Below are 23,181 nucleotides of genomic sequence, written 5' to 3' on the forward strand. Positions count from 1 at the left end.
TGGTTGGGTAAGACACATATGATCCCTGACAAGGTTATTGGCCGAATTCCGTAGTATTTTCTGGACATGATTGTTGTTCTCAATGAACTCAAAGCAGCTATGGTGTGCACAGGATCAAGCCAGTCAGCATTCTAGCACAAATGGGGAGGGGTGTGAGCCCCTTTACTGCTGCTGGGGAGCTATTGACAGCCATGCTGCTAGGAGAGGAGTCCGTTTTGCTTAGGGGTGTGGTCCCTGGTAAATTGACCATGCTCTAATAGATGGCTACAATCCCATACATATATTCATAGCACTATTGAACTCAGTGGGTTATGAAAGGGGGGGAGGCATGAAGTCAGGAGGGGAGTGAGGGTGGATATGAGTAAAAGACATTGAATACATGTATGAAATCATCAATGAGTGAGTAAAAACTAGAAGCTGGAAAGATAGCTCAGTGAATAAGAAGAGTATATGCCCTCACAGAAGGCATGAGTTTGGTTCCCAGAATCCACATTTAGTGGTTCCAGCTGCTCAGGACCAACAGCTCTGACCTTAATGGGTGTATGCACTCATATACAGATATCTACATACAAACACACACATAATTTTAAAAAATAATCTTAAAGCTAAAACAAAAATAGTTTTAAAGAATTCTCCAATAGCCTGTGCCTAAGAATGTAAAACATAGCTTGGTGGTGGCACACATCTTTAATCCCAGCACTCAGGAGGCAGAGGCAGATGGATCTCTGTGAGTTCAGGCTAGCCTGGTCTACAGTGCAAGTTCCCGGACAGGCTTCAAAGCTACAGAGAAACACTGTCTCAAAAAAACAAAACAAAACCCAAACAAGAACAACAACAACAACAAAAACCTAAAACAGATATGGGTGTTTGGGAGCTCCTTTTTGCTGATGCATTTTTATCTCGTTTTTGTTCATTAAGAAGAAGTTATTTGTTTGGGCTGGAGAGATGGCCCAGCAGTTAAGAGTACTGGCTGCTCTTCCATAGGACCTGAGTTTGATTCCCAGCAACCCACAAGCTACAGACAGCCCACAACTGTAACTTCAGTTCCCTGGGACCTGACATCTTCACGCCAATGCACATGAAATTAAATAAATTTTTTTAAAAAGACTGTCTAGATGCTAGATTTGAAACAAAAAGACTTGCTTGCTTTTATTTCAAGTGTATGACTGACTGTTTTGCCTGCATGCATGTATGTCCATCATGAGCATGCAGTGACCCTGGAGGCCAGGAAAAGGTATCAGTACCGCTGGAACTACAGGTACAGATGTGGGTGCTGGGAACTGAACTTGGGTCCTTTGCAAGTGGCATTTCTGTGTCCTGCCTTCCTATGGTTAGAACTTGATTTTTAAAGAAAATAAAAAAGGAGAGTCCAGGGGGCTGGAGAGATGGCTCAGCGGTTAAGAGCATTGCCTGCTCTTCCAAAGGTCCTGAGTTCAATTCCCAGCAACCACATGGTGGCTCACAACCATCTGAAATGAGGTCTGGTGCCCTCTTCTGGCCTTCAGGCATACACGCAGAAAAAAAAAAAGGAGAGTCCAGCCTGGTCTACAAGAGCTAGTTCCAGGACAGGCTCCAAAACCACAGAGAAACCCTGTCTCGAAAAAAAAAAAAAAGGAGAGTGACCCATGTGGAATTCTTTTAAAAAGACCTAGAGGCTTCTGAGGAAATTCCAGAGGGCTGCAGATGGGGGCTAGGCAGAGCTGACCTGAGCAAGCTGTCCCAGTAGGATCCTGGCCCTAGTCATGGAAAGGAGTCCACCACTAAAGTAACTATCGCCAGCCATGGACAAAGCATTGCTACAGCTGGAATCTGCCGCTGGTTCCACTTCAGTAGCACTAAAAGCAACTTCTCCAGCTAAGGATAGAGTGGAGAGCCTTGTGGCCTAACCCGTGAGGGTGACCCAGCGTCTGGCACCGCGAAGGCAGTCCACACATTGACGATACCACATGGTGTCTGCAAACCCTGCCACCCATGCCATCCAGGCTGTGCTGAGATCCTCTCCAGCCACTGACTCTCCCTCTCCTGATACCTCGACCAAGAGTCAAGCTGGAAAAGGTACAGAAAAGGATGCTCCCCACATCTGTAGATTCCTGGTACAAGCAAGATGCTGCTCCAACTAAGGTCACCAGCCAGTAATAGTGGCTACTGCAATGCAAAGCACACGGATGCCAAGTGACTAGAGAGGAGGGGAGGAGCCAGGGGCCTGAGTGCAGAGCAGATGAAACTCATCCTTCAGCTGTCTTCAGAGGCTTGACTCTAGGTGGCCCAATGGGTCAAGGGGAACAGGGGGGAGCTGGACAGCCACAGAAAAGAGCAGATTTGGAAATACATAATACAGTTAAGTTAAATATGTATAGTATATAAATAAATAATTGTATATGTTTATAAATATAATCGATATATAAAACATACATATTTAATATGTGATACAAAAGCAGAGCCCATTGTGGTTTCCTATGTAACAGCCCACAAGCCCCAGATTGTCACATGCAGCCTTCAGTCCCATCAGATACAAACCCCTCAGTGCCGAAGGAGAGACTGAACCCGGATGAGAGAGAAGGCTTTTCTGGAGGCAAGATAAAATTGTTTGTGTGCAGCTGCTTGTGTGTGCACGTGACTGTGTGTGCAGGTGCGAAGGTCGGAGCGATCTATAGCTCACCACCTGTTTTGAGATAGTTTTCTTATGCTGAGCCTGAATCTGCCTGTGTTGGCTAGATCCGCTGGCCAGCAAGCCCAGGGATCCACCTGTCTCCATCTCCTCTGGGCTGGGGTCACAGGTGCCCATCGCCGTTATACTTATTAGCTTCTACATTGACTTTGGGGATCTGACTCTGGGTCCTCCTGCTTGCATAGAAGCACTTTACCCTCTGGGCCATCTCCCCAGTCTCAAACTGTAAAATCTTGAAGCAGTATTTCTGTAAGAATCCTCTGGTTTGTGCCTGACGGTGGTGGTGCACGCCTTTAATCCAGCACTTAGGAGGCAGAGGCAGGGGAATCTCTGAGTTCGAGGCCAGCCTGGTCTACAGAGTGAGTTCCAGGACAACTAAAGCTACACAGAGAAACCCTGTCTTGAAAAACAAAAACAGAGCCGGGCGATGGTGGCGCACGCCTTTAATCCCAGCACTCGGGAGGCAGAGGCAGGCGGATCTCTGTGAGTTCGAGGCCAGCCTGGTCTACAAGAGCTAGTTCCAGGACAGGCTCCAAAGCCACAGAGAAACCCTGTCTCGAAAAAACAAAAAAAAAAAAAAAACAAAAAAAAGAAAAACAAAAACAAACAAAATTCTCTGGTTTGTACTGAAACCTCAAAAAGTCATCTCCTTTAATGGTTCCCAAGAGTGAGTGGTCCCCATTTTATAGAGTGAGAAAATGAATGACCTGAGGTTCAAGTCTGGACTCTGCCTCTTCTAAACAATCCCACCCACGACTCCTCTTGACAACCCTGCCCCAAGCCTCGCTGACCTGTGGCCTTCCCCCTAAGGCAAGGTAGGCGATGACAGCCACCTGCGCCTTTCCCAGCCTGAGGACTCCCAGGTGGGTGGGGCTGGGCGCCGGGATTGGCTTGCAGGCCTGGTAAAGGCAAGGAGCTGGCAGAGTCAGCACTACTGGCAGAGCCCCGCTGTGACCACCATCGCGATTGCCAGGCCCAGTGCCCTGCGAGCTGGGGCTGCTTGGTGACCCACTTCTGGGTGCCCTGCACACCATGGACCCCAGTGGTCAGGGCTGCGCACTCTCCTCACTCTATGTGGGCGATCTGCACCCCGATGTGACTGAAGCTATGCTCTATGAAATGTTCTCCCCCATCGGCACTATTCTGTCCATCCGTGTGTGCCGGGACGTGGCTACCCGACGCTCCTTGGGCTATGCCTACATCAACTTCCAGCAGCCTGCTGACGGTGAGTCCCAGAGAAGAATAAGCCCTTGCTTTTAACATCCCTGGGCAAAATAATGCCCTTTTGATAACTGCCACCCTAAGCTGGAAAGCTGGCAAGTTTATTTCAAATGAACTTCTATTATCTAAGTAACAGTGGTTTTCTATCTTTCAGGTCGAAATGGTCCTGTGACTAATTGTGGGTATTTAGCGTTATAGATCCTAGCCAGGGAAGATAGGGCAGCCTGCGTTTCCATCTTCTGTATCATAGTTAGGGAAATTGAGGCCCACAGACAGGAAGTTGGAAGGCAGGCATTCGGAGAATAGGCAGTTACTGCTGGGTGTACTGGTTGTTGCCGGGTGACTTTGGTGTTCAGTAGACCTGGATTAGGAACCCAGGATCTGTGTGACGTGGAGCAAGTGGCTCAACCATCCTGAACTCAGTTGCCAGAGTGAAAGGAGAAGCGGAGCTCTGCCCTCCTCCAGGAGTGGTTACCTAAGAGATGGAGAGCACCTGGGAGGACGCGGCCCAAAGCCTTGCAGGTGGAGAGTGCGGAAGCCTAGGGGTTCCTGCCCTTCAGTAGACACAGGGCCTACACCAGGTGCCTTACCTTTCAGATCCTGGCAAAGCTGCCTCCTCTCGGCTTTGTCGGCCCCTGTTGGGTGAGAGGATTGATTGGTAACTGTCAACTGACCCCGTCTGGGCTCCGCGAAGAATGGAGGACCAGGGTTAAGAACCATGGCAGGAACATGAATTTGAGGCTAGCCTGGGCTACATGTTGAGACACTGTCTCAAAATGAAGAAAGATTCCGTAGTTTCAGGCCTCCTGGGTGAGTTGGGAGGTTTCCAAAGTCCAGGAAGCTCTATTCCTTGACTACACCCCACTTCTGCCTCCTCTTGCCCCTCTTCAAGGCTAGTGAGTGAAACAGGAGCTAGCCCTCCGGGCCTATCCATAGATGGGACATCTGAACTGTAGAGTTATGTTCCCGGCTGGGTATGTTAGCACTGGACGCTTACAGACCTCTGTGCTTGCTTTGCTCCATCCCCTCGGCTGCTTCTGTGCCTCTGAAGCTAGCAGGGTCTCTGAAACAGGCAGTTGCAGCATTGTCTGCAAGAAACAGGCTGCCCAAGGAGAAGGATGCCGTTTGCCAAAGGCCTGTTCTCTGTGTAGTACAAAACACGACTACCATTTGTTGCATGCTTTGCTTTCCAGCCTGCCTGACTGCCTGGCATTTGGTGGCATTGCCTCCATTAGTGTGGGAAGGAAGGTACCTCACTCACAGGTGGAGTGAGGGACTGGAGACGGGGGGTTTGCTTCCCCTTCCGTACATGATCGTCCTTGCAATGCCCATTCAAGGCTAGAATAGCCTGGCTCTGCTTTTCCAAGCTTCAGTCTCTGCGTCTGTAAGATGGGGATCCATGCTGCTTGTTGAGAGATAACCTTTCTGGAGTGTGCGAGGAATGCCATGTACAGTAATCCCTTCAGCTTTAATCCACCTGAGTCTCCAAGCGCATCTCTCAAGGGAGACCCAGATCATGGCTGTCCTTTCCTTGCTCCTACTCAGCACCATGGAGACTTGGGGTCACAAATGTCACCTAACTTGTTCCTTTCTCTCCTTGCCTCCTCCCCAGCGGAACGGGCACTGGACACAATGAACTTTGAGATGATCAAAGGCCAACCCATCCGTATCATGTGGTCCCACCGAGACCCAGGGCTTCGAAAGTCTGGGATGGGCAACATCTTTATCAAAAACTTGGAGAATTCCATTGATAACAAGGCTCTCTATGACACCTTCTCCACCTTCGGGAGCATCCTCTCTTCTAAGGTGGGTGTGCCCCTCAAGTTGAGTCAGTTGGCGCCAGACACCTCTGTGTTAGATTGATACCAACCGGCACCCCGCAGGCTGTGGGTACAGCAAGCAATTGCCCGGCAGCTGCTCATGATTTTATCTTCTTATGACCACTAGAGGTCGCCCCCGTGCCTGGTAGCCAGCTCCTGAGATAATCACCCCATACAGTTTATTTAGTTTATGTGGGCTTGGTCGGCTGTCAGTTGAAGCATCTGGGATTTCCTCTGTGTGGTTTTCCATGCTCCTGCAGACTAGCCCAGGTCTTTCTCACAGCTGTGCCAGGTCTCAGACAGCTGGGAGTAAAGATTCACAGGCTACCTGTAGCTTCAACTCAGAATCGGGACCCCCTTTATTCCTACTGCTCCCTAGAGACCAAAGCCAGTCCCAGACCAATCCACATTCAAGTGAGCATTAGTTAACAACCACAAAACAGAATTAAGTGTATGGTTATAATAAAGGTATCAACTGGGGACATCGCAGCAATCAGCAGCCACATCTTGCTTCAGGCTTCCCTTGCTGCTGGAGATGAAGCATGTCATGGCCAGCCCCCAACATGGCTTTTTTTTAAGATATTTCTTCTATTAGAACATAAAGTCCACCTGAGTGGCGGTATTATTTCTCATCACGGCTGTGTCTCCGAGTCTGTCTTGTGTTCAGTTTCCTGCATGCACGAGCAGACCTAACTCTCCCCCATCATGACGTGCAGTAAGTACTAGATGGATTACGGCTTTTGCAGGGTTTGGTTTAGTTCTTTGACCTTATATATGAGACTGCGCAGGACTTGACAGCAGGTCCGTGTAGAGGGCTAAAACCTGGGTGTTATGCCCCAGATGTTACTGAGGATGGCCAATGAGATCCCCAGAGGTCTTTAGGGGGGCAAAGGCAGAGGCACCATGATCTCTGGGTTTGAGCCTTTCCAGAAAACCACTATGAGCCCACTATAGTACCTGAGAAGCTGGGGGTTGGAGTCAGCATGGTTGAGTCTGAAAGACCTTGAACTAAAAGTGAAACAACCATGCTTAGGGGTGGAGAGGTAGAGGAGTGTGTGATGGGTATGAGACTGAGGACTGTATTTATTTATGTATATGTGTTTGTGTCTGCTTGTCTCTATGGACACTATGTGCAAGCAGTACCCCTGGAGGCCAGAAGAGGGCGTTGGAGCCTCTAGACCTGGAGCTCTCCAATATGGGATTAAACCTAGGGCCTCTGAAAGAGTAGCAAGTCCTCATAGCCACAGAACCATCTCCCCAACTCCATGAGCAATGCTTTGGATGCAGGATTTGTTGTGCAGGGCCCATCAGAGGAGCCTCAACCTGCCAAGCTGGCAGACTTCTGTGCATGGCTGAAGCCATTGGTGGTTAAAGGACCTAGGCACAGTTGAGTTTTAGGAAGAGCAGCCCAGCAACTGGCATGGAGATGAAAGGGTAGACGGTGGCACTGAGCTGAGCCAGGTGGTGGGTCTGTGAAATTGGGGTCATGGTGACCTTAGAAACGGGACCTAAGTCCTTAATTCAAGTTCATTAAGAGCTGAGAACCATCTGAACTCTAGGTATGCTTTTATTCTCCATTTCTGCCCTCTCAACTTGAACCAGATGCATTACAGAACAGGTATGGAATGTTCTGTTGCAACATGGAGGTGAGTTTGCTGTTAGAATAGTATAGGAATTGGTAAAATTCAAACATAAGACTTGGCATGGTGGTGCATGTCTTTAATCCCAGTACGCAAAAGGCAGACCGCAGGTGGATCTCTGTGAGTTCAAGGCCAGCCTGGTCTGCAGAGAGAGTTCCAGGACACAGAGAAACCCTGCTTGAACCACCCCACCAAAAAACAAAACAAAAACAAGCCCAAAAAAAAAACCCAAAAAGCAATATAAAAGAGAATAAACTAAACACTTCCCAGCGCTGGTCACCAGGAGCAATCACAGTCAATGGTTTTTTGAGGTGGGCACAGGGGCACACACTTGTAATCTAGCATTTATAAAATTGAGGTAAGAAGGATTTCAGTCTGGACTAAAGAGCAAGATCCTGCCTCAAAAATCCCGCCCCCCAAAAATCTCCCAAACAAACAAAAGTCAACAAAAATAGGTGTGTGTGTGTGTGTATGTGTGTATGCACGTGTGTTCATATATGTTTCAAAACTTCCTGCTTGTAGATCCCACTTTACTTCAAATAGACTTGATTTCTGCCTACCCCTTTTTTTTGGTGGTGTGAGGGTTTCGAGACAGGGTTTCTCTGTATGTAGCCCTAGCTGTCCTGGAACTCATTCTGTAGACCAGGCTGGCCTCGAACTCACAGAGAGCTGCATGTCTCTGCCTTCCAAGTGCTGGGAATTAAGTTGAGCGCCACCTGGCTAGTTATCTCTTTCAAATAACTATCAGCCTCATAACCCACCACATTCTCTGCAGCCTGTCGCCAGCCGTAGACCAGGCAACTGTACACAGCTTCTACAGCTGGCCTCCTGGGATGTTCACAGTATCCCCAGTTTGCTGTCAGAATTAGGGGACAGCTGTGGGGTTGGATTCCCAAGTTCACTCCTTATGCTGTCACCTCAAGCAAGTCCCTCTAACCTTCCATTCTCCCATTCTAAACTGGGGCTGTTAGGAGATTAAGTCTCGGACTCCCCCCAGGAGGAACCCAAGGTCTAGTAGTGACCGCCAGAGCCTGGCACTGAGCTTCATCTACATAACTGTCTTTTACGCTCACCAACAAACATTTGTATGCTGGTCATGACCCCCTTCCCCGAAGTCCCTGTTGAGTGGTCTCTCTGCCATTCCTCCCTGTGACCCAGGTAGTATATAACGAACATGGATCACGGGGCTTTGGCTTCGTACATTTTGAAACTCATGAGGCTGCCCAGAAGGCCATCAACACCATGAATGGGATGTTGCTGAATGACCGAAAAGTGTGAGTTCCCGGGCCTGTGGAGAGGGTGGAGGCTGAAGGACGGAGCGGTGCAATCAGGAGTGTTGCTTTTGTGACTGTCTAATGGGTACAAGGTGCTGGGCAGAGCTCTTCCCTTGGGGTGTAACTCAGGAGAGTGGCTCAACCTCTCAGAGATGCTTTCCTTCTGTAAAGTTGAAGTCAGTAGGCATCAAAGGACTATTCTAAGCAAAGGGTGAGAATTCTAGAGAGAATAGCTGATGGCCAAATCATTGACGGACTTGACGATTTCAATTTCCGTTTTTCAGTCTGCTGGTATGGCTTCGGATTCATTTCTCTCTCTCTCTCTCTCTCTCTCTCTCTCTCTCTCTCTCTCTCTCTCTCTCTCTCGGTATCATCCCTCTTCACAGATGGGAAAATTGTGCTGCAGGTCCGGAGAGAACCTGTTGTGGGCTGCTCCTTCCCCATATGGAATCAGCCCATCTGATGGCCCAGCCACCACACTCGGTGCTGGGGAGGGAAGGCAGCTTTTCTGTGTTTTCACAGGGGTCTCATACTCTACAGCTGGAGATGCTCTTGAACTTCCCATCCTCCTGCCTCCACCTTCTAAGTACTAAAATCACACATGTGAACTACTTTCTTTTCTTTTAAGACTTATTTACTATGTATACAGAGTTCTGCCTGCATGTATCCCTGCAGGGCACCAGATCTCATTATAGATGGTTGTGAGCCACCATGTAGGTACTGGGAATTGAACTCAGGACTTCTGGGAGAGCAGTCAGTGCTCTTAACTTCTGAGCCATCTCTCCAGCCTGATATATGAACTCACTGGAGAGGTAACTTTGAGTTGCCAGAGGCACTAGGTTGTTTGATCTGGAGTTTCCCTGGGGAGGGACCTATATACTGATCTTACTACTTTGTTCTGAGATTTCCTGGATTCACAGATATTAATGACAACCACTTCCCTGTATGGACCACTGATGTTCAACTCCTGGTGTCCGTTCCAACCTATTTATGACATATCTGCTCCATCTACCACCTGCCTTTCCTATGCCTGGCATTTGTTAATCAAGAATTCTTTTCAGCCAAGTGCAGTAGTGTGTGCCTATTGTCCCAGCTACTGGGGAGACTGAGGCAGAAGGATTACCTGAGTTCAGGAGTTTCAGGGAATCCTGGGCAACATAGCAATATCCTCATATTCTCTCTCTCTCCCTCTCCCTCCTTCCCCCTTCCCTCCCTCCTTCCTTCTCTCCCTCCCTCCCTCTCTTCTTCTTTCTCTCTGTCTCTGGAAAAAAAAAGATTCTTAGAAGTGTTTATGTAAACTTGAACATTTCTAGATTTTTCCTCTCCTTTTTGGCTATGCTTGGACTTGAACTAGGGGCTCACCCATGCTAGGCAAGCACTCTACCACCAAGCTACATCCCCAGCCCAGAAAGTCTAGATTTTAAAATGAATGTCATATTTTAATGGTGTCAGTCTATCTCCTGTCTGTCACCAGTGACCCTGGCACTGACCATGTCTGCCTAGCTCTTTGCTTCCCTGGTACTCTCTCCCAGCTTGTTCAGTGAATAAGCAAAGTCCCCATGTGTGAAATGGACCCCAGATTTACAGACATGACACGGAGGCTCAGAGAGGTTCAGTAACTTGCTTAGGATCGTACAGCTAGGCAGCTGAAATGAGGATCCAGACTTGAGTCCAATTCAGATCCATGCTCTTCTTTCCTGTGCTCTCAGCTTCCCAGTCAAGAGCATTTATTCTGTACGCATGTGCCACTAAAGTTCCTGGAACCTCATACAAGGTGGAGTTCTGGAATATAGCTTCTTGCCTAATGAAAACAGCTGGGCTCTGGACACAGTCAGTCCATGGAGTATGACCCTGCCTGGGTTCCCAACAACAGACAGGAAACTGAAGGATAGTAATCGGTCCAAGTGACCCAGAGTTGCCAGGTGAGCCCAAACGAGGATGAAGGGGTGATGAACCTGGAAGCTTTTATTCTTTTGATGTGTCTACAGCTTCGTAGGCCACTTCAAGTCTCGACAAAAGCGGGAGGCAGAGCTGGGGGCTCGGGCCCTGGGGTTCACCAACATCTACGTGAAGAACCTGCATGTGGACATGGATGAACAGGGCCTCCAGGATCTCTTCTCCCAATTTGGTGGGTGTGTTCTCCAAAGGAGAAAGGGGAACACTATTATTCTTCCATGCCCGGGTCTGGTGGGAGGAGGGCTTCCCTGGGATTTCCTGGGAACTTATAGGAAGGAAGGGAGCATGCTGGCCTTTTCCCAGCTCCCTGCTAAGCCAGTTTGGTCTTTCCTAGGAAAGATGCAGAGTGTCAAGGTGATGAGAGACAGCAATGGCCAATCCCGGGGCTTCGGCTTTGTCAACTTTGAGAAGCATGAGGAAGCTCAGAAGGTAGGTGCCTCCAAGGCCCTGCTCCAGTAAAGAGGCACAAACCCACGACTGGGAAGCCAGAAGATCATGAGTGGGCTTGTTACGTGGAGGGCAAGAAAGCACCCTTCCTGGCCCAGGATGTAAGGAACAAAGGCGCTAGCATTATCTTTTCTTGTTGGCTTCTAGGCCTAGAAGTTGAAAGAATTGAATATTCAGGCAGGGAAGAGAAAGTCTTCACTATGCATAAATATTTACTAATAATTGGCCTCTTAAGCAGCCTCTTTACCCTCAAATATTTCTCCCCACACTGGTTTAAAAAATTCTCAACACTGAGTCAGTATGCATCTGGGTCTGACTTCTGCTGCTTTCTGTGGATAAACGAATGGGAATTTGGTTCTCCAAGTGCATTACAAAAAGAACCTGGTTGGTTCCACAGGATTCTACACCATCCAACAGGTTTGTGCCATTTAAGAGAAGAAAAGGCTTGGGGCCGGAAAGATGGGCCAGCAGTTAAGAACACTTGTTGCTCTTCCAGAGATCTGAGTTCAGTTCCCAGCATCCCCATCAGGGAGCTCACAATTGACTACAACTCCGTTCTAGGAAAATGGCACCCTCTTGTGGCTCTCTGGAGACCTATCTACCCACAGGTGGCATACTCACACACAGATATATTCCATACACATGCATTACAATTTTTTAAATTTATTTATTATGCATACAATAGTCTGTCTGTGTGTATGTCTACAGGCCAGAAGAGGGCACCAGACCTCATTACAGATGGTTGTGAGCCATCATGTGGTTGCCGGGAATTGAACTCAGGACCTTTGGAAGAGCAGGCAATGCTCTTAACCACTGAGCCATCTCTCCAGCCCTGCATTACAATTTTTTAATGTTTGAAAAAAAAAAGGTTGATGCAGCTGACAGATGGTTAAGAACACTGTGGTTAAGAACATTGGCTGCTCTTCTGAAGGACCCAAGTTCAATTCCCAGCACCCACATGACAGCTCACAACCATCTATAACTCTAGTTCCAGGGGATCTGGGCACCCTCTTTTGGCCTCTATGGTCACCATACACAGACAGAAATGCAAACACTTATACACATAAAATAGTAAATAATAATAAAAACATTAAAGAGAAGTTGATGGTATTTTTTGAGACAGGGTTTCTCTGTGTAACAGTCCTGACTGTCCTGGAACTCACTCAGTAGACCAGGCTGGTCTTGAACTCACTGAGATCCGCCTGCCTCTGTCTTACAAGTGCTGGGATTAAAGGCGTGTACCACCGTTGCTTGGCCTATTCTATTTTTAGAAAATAAAATCTTAATCAAAAATTTAAAATCCAGCTGGGCAGTGGTGGCACATACCTTTAATTCCAGCACTTGGGAGGCAGAGGCTGGTGGATCTCAGTGAGTTCAAAGCCAACCTGGTCTACAGAGTGAGTTCCAGGACAGGCTCCAAAGCTACAGAGAAACCCTGCCTTGAAAAACCAATAAATAAATAGTTTTATGACACATCTTTAAAAAGTGATTGTCCTGTAAGTGGCCTTTCCCCGGAATGAATTATTCCCAGAGAGGAAGGCCAGCCTTGCAGGTATCCTTTTCTGGCCCCAGAGGCACGACTGGGGACAGGGCCACACCCACACGGTTCACTGTGTGCCGGATCCTGCTCTCCAGGCCGTGGACCACATGAACGGGAAGGATGTGAACGGGCAGCAACTGTTTGTGGGTCGGGCCCAGAAGCGGGCAGAGCGGCAGAGCGAGCTGAAGCGCAGGTTTGAGCAGATGAAGCAGGAGAGGCAGAATCGTTATCAGGTGAGGCCAGGCCTCATGGAGGCTGCAGCTCCTGTCTGAAGGGGGTTTGGGGGTGGGGCACTCTGAATTTGACTCCTTCCTCTTACCACCCTTCTTCTAGAAACATGGCTCAGGGCCAGAATCAGATGAGCTCTGGGGTAGGTAGGCATCACCACCTGGCTTGTAGACCAGGCTGGCCATGATCCTCCTGTCTCTCCCTCCCATGTGCTGGGATTGCAGTCAGGAGCCACCACGCCCTACAAGTTAGCTAGTTAAAGTTAATAGTCTGACTTTTTGGAGATGAACCTCTTTAAGTTTTTTAGTAAGAGTTTTAGATTTTATGGAGAATGTCCATAGTGCTCACATACATGCATCCATACGTAACAGTTCTCAGTGAGAGACCGCTTTCTTCTCGCTGCAGAGACACTTGAGAATGTCTAGACCTTTCAGTTGTCACATTCCAGGGGCAGGGGATGCTGGCAAGCCTCCTATGGTGGGCAGCACAGTTCATATACAAAGAGCTGGCCCAAAAGGCTGTGATGCAGTTTTGATATCACTAGGATGGGGCTCAAAGTTTCCTTATCTTAGGGTTGATGCAAGAAAGGGTTTAGAGTCATGTCTTTCAGCAAGTAAGATAGTATGTCGTGCAGGCAGATGGTGGAGTGGCAGCTGTCCCGTACTCTGTGACTGAAACAGAATTGGCTGGTCAGGCATTCTGCCTAGAGTCATTCCATATGGCCTCCTAGAGAGCTGTGTGGCTGAGCTCTGAGACTCACCCAGCCTGCTCTAGGTCTGAGGCCTGCCTTCTGTGGTCCCCGCGTGTGGAATGGGAGGCTGGGATCTGTGCAGGTGTGTGGGAGCAGTTGAGGGTCTTAGACGTTACGGGAGCTGCAGTAACTGGGGATAGGCAGGCTGATTGGCTACATGAGGCTGAGCCCTGCATGTCCCTTGCGGCCCTGCCAGCCACTGACCCCACTCCAGGCAGTCTGGGACAAGAGGGGAGGGGGCATTGAGCAGTATCCCTTCTTCCAGGGTGTGAATCTCTACGTGAAGAACCTGGACGACTCCATTAATGACGAGAGGTTGAAGGAAGTTTTCTCTGCCTATGGAGTGATCACCAGTGCTAAGGTGAGAATCGGAGCACTCCCTGCCCTGCTCTCCCTGCCCTGCCCTGCATGCTCTCACCCCTGCAGAACCCCCAGCTTCACACCTCCAGCCTCTTGCTTGGCTTCCAGGGACTTTGGGTTGAGTTCCTCTTTCTGGTTCTGGCCCACACCTTTGGAGGTCTATCAGCAACCTTGTCTGGGTGGGATGGGAAGAAATTAAACATACACTCTAGCTGTAGAACTGGGCTCGATGCACTCAATATAACCTTGTTATATTCAACATCCATAGATACCATATATGTCAGATTCCAGAAACTTACCCTATTTCTGGGCCTCAGTTTGCCCATCTGGAAAACGAGCTGTCACTTGTCCCCCTTCACTCATTCTTCCTCATTTGTTGAGTGCTAGCTGTGTGCCCAGTCCTGCGAAGTCCCTAAGAGGTGACAAATGGCTGTTCTGCCCAGCAGTTCCATGATTGTGAAGGAGGCTGAGTCTATGTCTCATTCACAAGATGAAGGTGAAGCGTGGCCTGTGTGGTTCACAGCCCTGGCTTCTCATCCGGGTCAGACAAGAAGCACGGAGAATTCCAGGACATGACCTGAACATTTGATTTTTCTTTTTTAACTTAAAACTTTATTATGTTTTATTATATATGTGTAGGTTGTCCTCTGGTCTCTGTAGACACTTGCATGTTAACCTGCACACATATGAACATGTGTTTCTGCACATGCGCACATACATATGCATACACGCAGATGATGGGAGGCAGTGCTGGAGATAGAGATGCAGGGCTCAGGGAGGAAGGAGGGGGCTTCCTGGAGGAAGTAGAGATAGTCTTTGGCTTGACTATGAGGAGATAGGGAGCAGGGGTAGGAGGGGGATTTGTCTAATTTTTTAGATTTATTTATTTATTATGTATATTGTATTCTGCCTGCATGTCAGAAGAGGCCATCAAACCTCATTATAGATGGTTGTGAGCCATCATGTGGTTGCTGGGAATTGAACTCAGGACCTCAGGAAGAACAGCCAGCGCTCTTAACTACTGAGCTACCTCTGCAGCCCCAGCAGATAGATTTTCAAAGGGAAGAATAAAGTTTGTAAAGCCTGAGTGAAATTTACTGTGAACTTGCCAGTAGCTTATTTACAGCAGGCAATGTACTCACCTTTGTTCATTTAATTTTTATTGCATTTTATATAAAATAGAAAATATAGAGCCGGGCAGTGGTGATGCACACCTTTAATTCCAGCACTAGGGAGGCAGAGGCAGGTGGATCTCTGTGAGTTTAAGGCCAGCCTGGTCCACAAGAGCTAGTTCCAGGATAGGCTCCAAAGCTACAGAGAAATCCTGTCTCAAAAAACATAAAACATGAAGGCAGAGGCAGGCGGATCTCTGGGAGTTCGAGGCCAGCCTGGTCTACAAGAGCTAGTTCCAGAACAGGCACCAAAGCTATAGGGAAACCCTGTCTCGAAAAACCAAAAAAAGAAACCCATAAAACAAAACACACACACACACACACACACACACACACACACACACACACACCTATCTGCTAACAGAAATTCTTAACAATATTTTTGCATCAAGACTTGTGGTCCCTGAGTTGGAGAGAGGGTAAGAGCACTTTCTGTGCAAACATGAAGACCTGAGTTCAAATCCCCATAGCCTGTGTAAAAACCTAACTCTGCTAAATATGTGCTTGTAACCCCAGTACTATGTTGGGTGGAGACAGGAGGATGGCAGGGCCTGGATGGCTTCCAGCCTACCTTCAGGTACAGTGAGAGATTCTGTCTCAAAGGAATAAGATAGAGAGTGATAGAGCAGGATGTCCAACATCCTTTTTCAGCCTCCGTGTACACATGACACACACCTGCATGCACACATGTGCACACCCCCCGCACGCACACACACATGCAATGTACATACCACATGCAACACACACCGCATGCACACACATGCACACACACATGCAATGCACGCACCCACATGCACACACATGCAATGACATCTGGTCCTGATGAGTTTTTGGTCCTCTTCTAAGAGTATTTTGCTTAGAACAAAATTAATAAGATTGTCAGAGCCGAGCAGTGGTGGCGCATGCCTTTAATCCCAGCTGTGCCTCCCTAATCAGGAGTCCGGGTGTGAGCCACAAAGTCTCGTGAAGTGCGGGGCATACAATAGGCCTCAGCAAACGAGGAGAGTGTGGTTCGCCCCTCTATCGCAGGCTGTCAAAGGATGTGCTCAGTGCTGGATGTGGTCCCAGGGGAGAAGCTTGTATCCCCGGAGTCATGCTTCCCTGCGCCCAGCAACCCTTGTCTTATCTTGCTTTTAGGTGATGACAGAAAGTAGCCACAGCAAAGGGTTTGGCTTTGTCTGCTTTTCCTCTCCAGAAGAGGCAACAAAGGCTGTGACTGAGATGAATGGGCGCATCGTGGGCACTAAGCCTCTGTATGTGGCCCTGGCGCAGCGCAAGGAAGAGCGGAAGGCCATCTTGACCAACCAGTATAGGCGGCAGCTGTCGCGCCCTGTCTTGAGCTCCTTCCAGCAAACTACCAACTACTTAGTGCCTGCTGTGTCCCAGGTGACAGTGTGCCTACAGCTCCCACAGGGGCATGGAACTTCACAAATATAGGTTCTGTTGAAAACACCTTGGGCAAGCTGCTCCAACCCCTTGAAGTCTCGCTAGCCCCATCTTTAAAGGGGCAAAGCATGCTATCTTGTCTTCCAGTCTGTGTGAGGTTCCTGTGTGTTGTATGGAAGGGACTGTGTGGTTAAATGAGTTTGGGAGGTCTTACACTAAGTACTGAAGCCTAAAGTAGGGTGGTGGTGGCACACACCTTTAATCCCAGCCTTCAGGAGGCAGAGGTAGGTGGATCTCTGTGAGTTCAAAGCCAGCCTGGTCTACAGAGCAAGTTCCAGGACAGCCAACATTATACAGAGATACCTCTGTCTCAAAAAAAGTAATCTTAATTGCTTTATTGTATACATTATCTTCTCCAGTTATGTCAGAATCCATTGGCTCTCCTAAACAGCCATAGTGCTTGTAGCGTTTTCCCAGCTCAGACAGATGCGTCTGCACCTTGGCATGACCTGACTGTGTTCTGAGGAGCATGGCTAGGGGAATGACACCCTAGAACTTAGAACAGTGGAAAGATATGCATGACTGAAGACCACTGGCTTGGTAACATCCTTTAGCAATTGGTTGTGCTTTCAAGACCTGGAGTAAGTAACATACTTTATCTAGGTCACTGAGCTAGGGTAAGGAACAATGGTTGAAAGAAATCTGTGATCTTACCCTGAGGGGTGTAGGGATAAAGGACACCCTGAGATGGGAGAATGGAACACTCACATTAGCTTTGTAGGCCTGAGTTATCTCCTGCAGGGGATAGTGCAGTTCTTGCCATGGTGTCCCTGAGAAGATGCAAAGCGCCTCTCACCTTGGGTCCTCTTCTCCCACAGTCTACAGCACAGGCCATGTACTATGGTTCTGGCTCCATGGCTCCCATACAACCTGACCCCAGGTGGACAGCCCAGTCACACGGACATTCGTGTAAGTGACCCAGCCTTTCTATGTTCAGCAAGGCTTGTGGGTGTAAGCCTCAAAAGAAGAGGTGGTGGCAGCACATGTCTTTAATCCCAGCGCTTGGCAGTGCACTCAGAAGTGAGTTCAAGGCCAACCTGGTCTACCAAGTGAGTTCCAGGACAGCCAGGGCTACACAGAGAAACCTGTCTCAACCCCTCCCCCCCCACATCCCAAAAAGGAGACAGTCTATAACTTTGGGGCCAAGCCTCACTTTGCATTTCTCAGAGTTGGTTCCTTCCCTCCTCTGAGCCTCAGTTACCCCTTTCCAACTTGGGACCAAATGAAATGTTCATGTAGCGGCAAACGCTGTGGCAACCCTGACAAGGACACAGTGTGGCTATTGTCGGTTATCTCCAAAAGCTACTCTGATCTGGGGCTGAAAATTCTTGCGGAGCCAAGGAAAAAAATGAAAAACTCCTTTGGCTAAACTGTTGCTGAGTGGCCTTCTAAGCTCCAAGCTTACACTCAGGTCTCTTGGGACTAAAGTGTAGAATCAGAACTTCAGGGCCTGGAGAGATGTGAGCAGGTTTCGTCATTTGCAGGTTTCTATTCAATCTCCCTAGAGTTCTTGGTCTAGGTAAATCGATTCTCTTTCTCTGCTGTGACGTTCTAGTTCCTCCCCAGCCCTGGGAACTTCAGGCCACAGTGTGCTGCTTTGACAGTAACCCAAACCCTCTGTTTTTCTCTGTGCTGCCTGCCCTCCAGCTGCCTCAGTGGTCCAGTCTCTAAGCACTATGCAGCACTCCTATCTTCGCCTGGACAGTGCCTGCCAGGCCTCCAGCCATATGCCTCACTTGCAGAGCGTAGGTGAGTGTGAGTGAGCAAGGCCGGGATCTGGGATTGGAAGGGGGTCAGTGGGGGAGCAGAATCTTATCCCTGGGCCTGGAAGTGGAGGGGACTGTAGATCAGGCTCCGTGGGGGCTCTGCTTTCTTGGTGAGCCAGGCCAGCTTTGGAGGCTGTCTGTAACATAAATGATCTTGGGAGTCACTTTGTGCCCCTTGATGATCGCTATCTCTCCAGACTTAATCTTTAAATAGGGATACAAATAGTAGGCCCATTGTTCTCAGAGTTGGTGAGTTCCCAGATGGGAGGATTGGAGTCTTAGTAAGTACTGAAACTGCTGTGGCTCGAAGACAAGAGTATCTGTTGGCCAATATCCTCACATCTCTGTGCTGGCCCTCCGTTCAGCCCTGGGGCTTCTTCGGGGATTCCGCATGAATGAGCCAGATGAAATAAATCCCTGGTCTTCTGTTGTTGTCAGGCTTCAGCATACATGCTCCTTGTTCTATTTTTCAACTGTAGTAAAATATACACAATATAAAATTTACTGCTTTATTATTTTTTTAAAAAAATATTTTTATTTTTGGTGCATGAGTGTTTGCCTCCACGAATGTATGTGCACCATATGCATGCAGTACCCACAGAGGCCAAAAGAGGGCGTTGGATACCCTGGAACTAGAGTTACAGTCAGTTTTATGTTGCTATGTGGGTGCTTGGAAGTGAATCCTAGTACTCTGCAAGAACAGTGAGAGTTTTAGTACTTTCTTCAAGTGTTCGTGTTTTATCTGTATGCGTATCTGTGTGAGGATGTCAGACCCCTTGAACTGGAGTTATAGACAGGTGTGAGCTGCCATGTTGGTGCTGGAAATTGAACCCCGATCCTCTGGAAGAGCAGGCAGTGCTCTTATCCACTGAGCCATTTCTCCAGCCCTGAGCATTGCTATTTTTAAGCCCATAGTTTAGTGGCATCCAGTGTGTTCCCACTGTGGAGTGTGAACTGCAGTATTTTCCGCAATCGTCTTTAGAGCCTTCTGGCTTACAACTGGACTCCCCATTAGCTGGAGTTCTTCATTTTATCCTTTCTGGCCCAAAAATTGAAACCACCATTCAATTTTTGGCTCTTTGAATTGTCAGTGGCTCTTTGCCAAAAGGCTGAGAAGCAATGGTCTCTATGAATTTGAGTATGGTTACTTCATGCAAATGGAATGGGACTGTCAGTCCTTTGTGACTGGCTTTCACTTAGCACAGTGTCCTCAAGATTCAGGGATGCTCCAGCATGTAGCAGCTCCCTGCATCTGGAGATTCTGGCTATGCATTCATTCACCTGTGATGAGCACACAGATTGAGCTCTCGTCCATGTGAGCTCACTTCCACCTGGGAGCTCTCACCCGTGAATACTGCTACTATAAACACGGATTTACAACTATCTCCCTGAGACCCTGCTTTCAATTCTTTTGAGTACATATCCAGAGCTGAAATTGCTGGGTGTGTTGTACATTGTATTGCTATCATTGCTGTCTACCCGACATTCTTGTCTAAGGTACACAAATTTCTTTACTGCTCCACTGAAATTTGCTATCTATTTTTTTCCAAGTGGCTACTTGAAACTTTCTTCTTATATATATATATATTTTTTACAGTCAACATTGGTACTCAGACCACAGGCCCAGGTGGGGAGGGATGCTCTATTCCAGGCCAGTCTCTCCTGACACATAGAGGACCTTCATCTGCACACAGTGCCCATGGGGTAAGGCTGCCTACTCATTGTGGTCTCTTGATTCACAACTTTGGCTAAAGTGTTTTCTCTCTGGCATTTGCTTTTCTTGGCTTATAAAATTTCATTTACTATTATGTGTAATCAGTCAAAGAGCATTCCTACTAACAGGGGAGAAAGAACCATGGTCACATTTTATTGGTTGCAAACTTTTTGACTAGGTTATTGCCAAAATGAATTTGAATTTCCTGTATCAGGAAAAGGAATTCTAAGAACACACTGAGTACTGAAGGAATGAGATTAAGCTTCAAAATAGGACTAAAAATGTTTATTATAATTAAACAAAAGGCCATGCTTCTCTTTATTCCCCTCCAAAGGTTTCAAATTCAACATTACTGAAGCATGTCTAGAATTTCAATATGTCTTGTTCTAATGATTTCTTGCAAAACGAACAATAGTATTTAAACAGCAATACCTACTTTTAAAGCAAGACATAAGAGGCCTGAAGGAGGAGGCAAGAGTTCTAGGCCAGCCCAGGTTACCTAGTGAAGCCATCCTGAACTATATAGGTCTGTCTCAACATACCCGCACACACACATGCACCACTGAGATGTACGCTTACTGCTGATGTCCGTAAAGCTCGTCAAGAAGAGTGCTTTATTGGGCTCAGTGGTTAGTGAAGTGTGGCTGTCGTGTGGCTGTATGACTGTTTTTAAAGGGCCTTCATTGGGTCACAGCATCTCTGAGCGTAACTTTGTCTTCTAGTCCACGCCCCTGTTAGGGATTCTCTGTCCCACCTGATTGTGCAGACATTGCTTCCCTCTTCCAGAACCTTTCTTGGAGGTTTATGTTCACCTGATGGGGTAAGTGCATGAGGCCTTTCTCATCCATATGGTTAAGGAATGTGTTCCTGGCACCATGTGTAGGTCCAGGAGTCGGCTGTATATGTCCCTGGCCATCAGCCTCTGACTGTGTCCATGCTGGCTGCCGCACCCCTGCATGAACAGAAACAGATGATTGGTGAGTGGCTGGCTCCCCCATCCTGGGGCAGGTAGGAGGGCTGAGAGCTGCCTAGCCTGCCGGGAACAGCTTGAGTGAGGACAGACTTGGGAGCGAGGTAGTTTCATCTCAGCTGCCTTGCTAAGCCTGTGCCCTCTTGCCTTAGAAAACTAGTGGCTGATTCTCCCAGAGCTTTCTCCAGCTGATGTGGACTCTAGGTGGGAGATACCTGCATGTGGAACAGGGCCAAGAAGCAGAGTAGGAGAATGCCCTTGGGTTTCTACTGGGAAAACAGTCCAGGGTGGTCATTTCATGTCTTCACACCTCTTCCAGGGGGTGCCCTGGTCAGATTTCACCTGTCTCCTGGCGCCCACTGCAGGAGGTGGGAAATAACCATGTGGTGGGTAAACACGGGTGGTTCCCTCTGAACTCAGAGCTCCAAGTGCCGTTCCTCTCTAGCCCTGGAGTTTCTGACAGGCTCCAACGAAAGATGGCACTCGTGGGGACTGGGGAGATGGTTCAGTAGGTAAGAGTGCTTCCTGTGTAGGCTTGAGGACCCGAGTTTGAATCTCTAGGTCCTATAGAGAAGCTGGTCATGGCTGTGTGCTCCTGTAACTCCAGAGTTGTGGGATGAAGACAGGAAGATGGCAGGAACTTTTTGGCCAACGCGCCTAGCAGAACAGGCAGCTTCAGGGCCAGTGAGGGGCACTGTCTCCAGGGAATAAGGTGCAGAGGGATAGAACAGGATACCTGATGTCTTCCTCCAGCCTCAGAGACACAGACCTGCACACACACACACACCACATGCACGCACACACCACGCAGGCATGCACATGTACATGAATGTGATGTTACTAATGCTGAAATGAATGAGCAACCTGTATCCTGGTTGGCACACTCTCCGTGACCACGCAGACCTCGAGCCCCTTGGCTGAAGGCCCTCATTGCCACTGCCACTACCCACTAGGTTTTGTCACTTTATGTCCCTCAACACAGAAGAAAATTACATACGCCTAATGTCTGTAAACAGTGTCACTCTTTATGGGAAGACCTTTCTACACCCACGTAAGCACCCTACTCTGGAGTGTTCCCCCATTTGTTGTCAAGATGGGCAGACACCAAAACTAGGTTGTACTGCTAGAAATACCTGATGGTGTGTTTACCTCCCACACCCCGAAGTCTCAAGTTGAGCATTACATCCTGTCTAGAATCCCAGTGTGTCCAATGAGAACCGCTTCTCCCAAATGGAGTCTTGAAACTTAACTGACTTTGCTGTAGATCTCTTCACATATAATATTCCCCTCGGCCCTTTAGATATTCCTCTGAGGCGGGTTTGCGATGCCCACTTCATAGAGGTGGAAAGAGAAGTTTCCAGTAAGGTTAAATGACACAGCTTGGGGTGACAGGTTCTAGGGCGAGATCCCAGACACCCTCATTGCTTCACTCCATGGCTGCCACCACTCCCGGGTGCTGGGCTTTGAGGCAGGCGTGTGCATAAGCTCTCAGGTTGTTCCACACAGGGGAGCGTCTCTACTCCCTCATCCACGATACCTGCGCCCCACTGACTGGCAAGATCACAGGCATGCTGCTGGAGATGGACAACCTGGAGCTTCTGTTTTTGCTGGAGTCCCCAGAGTCCCTCCATGCCAAGGCAGGTGGAGGCTGGGTGGCAGCGCAGCGAAGAGGAAGGGCTGTTCTCGATAGCTTACGGCAGGCAGTCGACACCAATCTGCTGGACTTCAGACGAGCTCTGTGTAGCCCTCTAGCGAAGCTTCAATACAAGTAGCCGCGTTCTGACTGTATAGAGTCATGTCCAGCAGTGGTACCTCTATCTGAGAAGGTGGCAGTGGGGCTGGGATCCTAGGCGTGGCAGAGTATGGGGGCTCCATGTATGCTTTACATGCTGAGGCAAAGGGAAGTCATGGCTCTTCTGGAGCCTTATTGGGCAACTGCTCTAAGCCCCTCTCTTTCTTGTGTCCCATAGATAGAAGAGGCGCTGGAAGTGCTGTGGGCTCATCAGGAACTGGAGTCAGCAGAAAGCAACAGGAACTGAGCACAGTGGGTGGCTGGGGGTGGGAGGACCCACGGCAGAGCAGCTGAGTCGCTGTCAGGAGACCCTGGAGAACACCCCGCGGAGGCTGACATTCAAATGCTGGCTGTGATGTGTTGGTGGCTTAGGAGTCGGGTGAAGCTGACCGAGTCACAGGAGACACGCACAATAA

The 23,181-nt window shown here is 48.5% G+C and overlaps 1 protein-coding gene across 1 annotated transcript; it reads left to right on the plus strand.

Annotated features, from left to right (window-relative positions):
• The first annotated feature begins 3,700 nt into the window (after positions 1-3,700).
• Pabpc1l (poly(A) binding protein cytoplasmic 1 like) lies at positions 3,701-23,012 on the plus strand. The gene is made up of 14 exons (XM_075962857.1): positions 3,701-3,893; positions 5,502-5,695; positions 8,508-8,623; positions 10,612-10,751; positions 10,914-11,008; positions 12,662-12,799; positions 13,811-13,906; positions 16,215-16,463; positions 17,342-17,426; positions 18,138-18,272; positions 19,887-19,993; positions 20,887-20,980; positions 22,480-22,610; positions 22,944-23,012. The coding sequence occupies exons 1-14, from the start codon at positions 3,701-3,703 to the stop codon at positions 23,010-23,012; spliced, it is 1,842 nt and encodes a 613-aa protein (XP_075818972.1).
• The last annotated feature ends 169 nt before the right edge of the window (positions 23,013-23,181 follow it).

This window comes from Microtus pennsylvanicus, chromosome 2 (genome assembly GCF_037038515.1).
Source record: "Microtus pennsylvanicus isolate mMicPen1 chromosome 2, mMicPen1.hap1, whole genome shotgun sequence".
Taxonomy (NCBI): Eukaryota; Metazoa; Chordata; class Mammalia; order Rodentia; family Cricetidae; genus Microtus; species Microtus pennsylvanicus.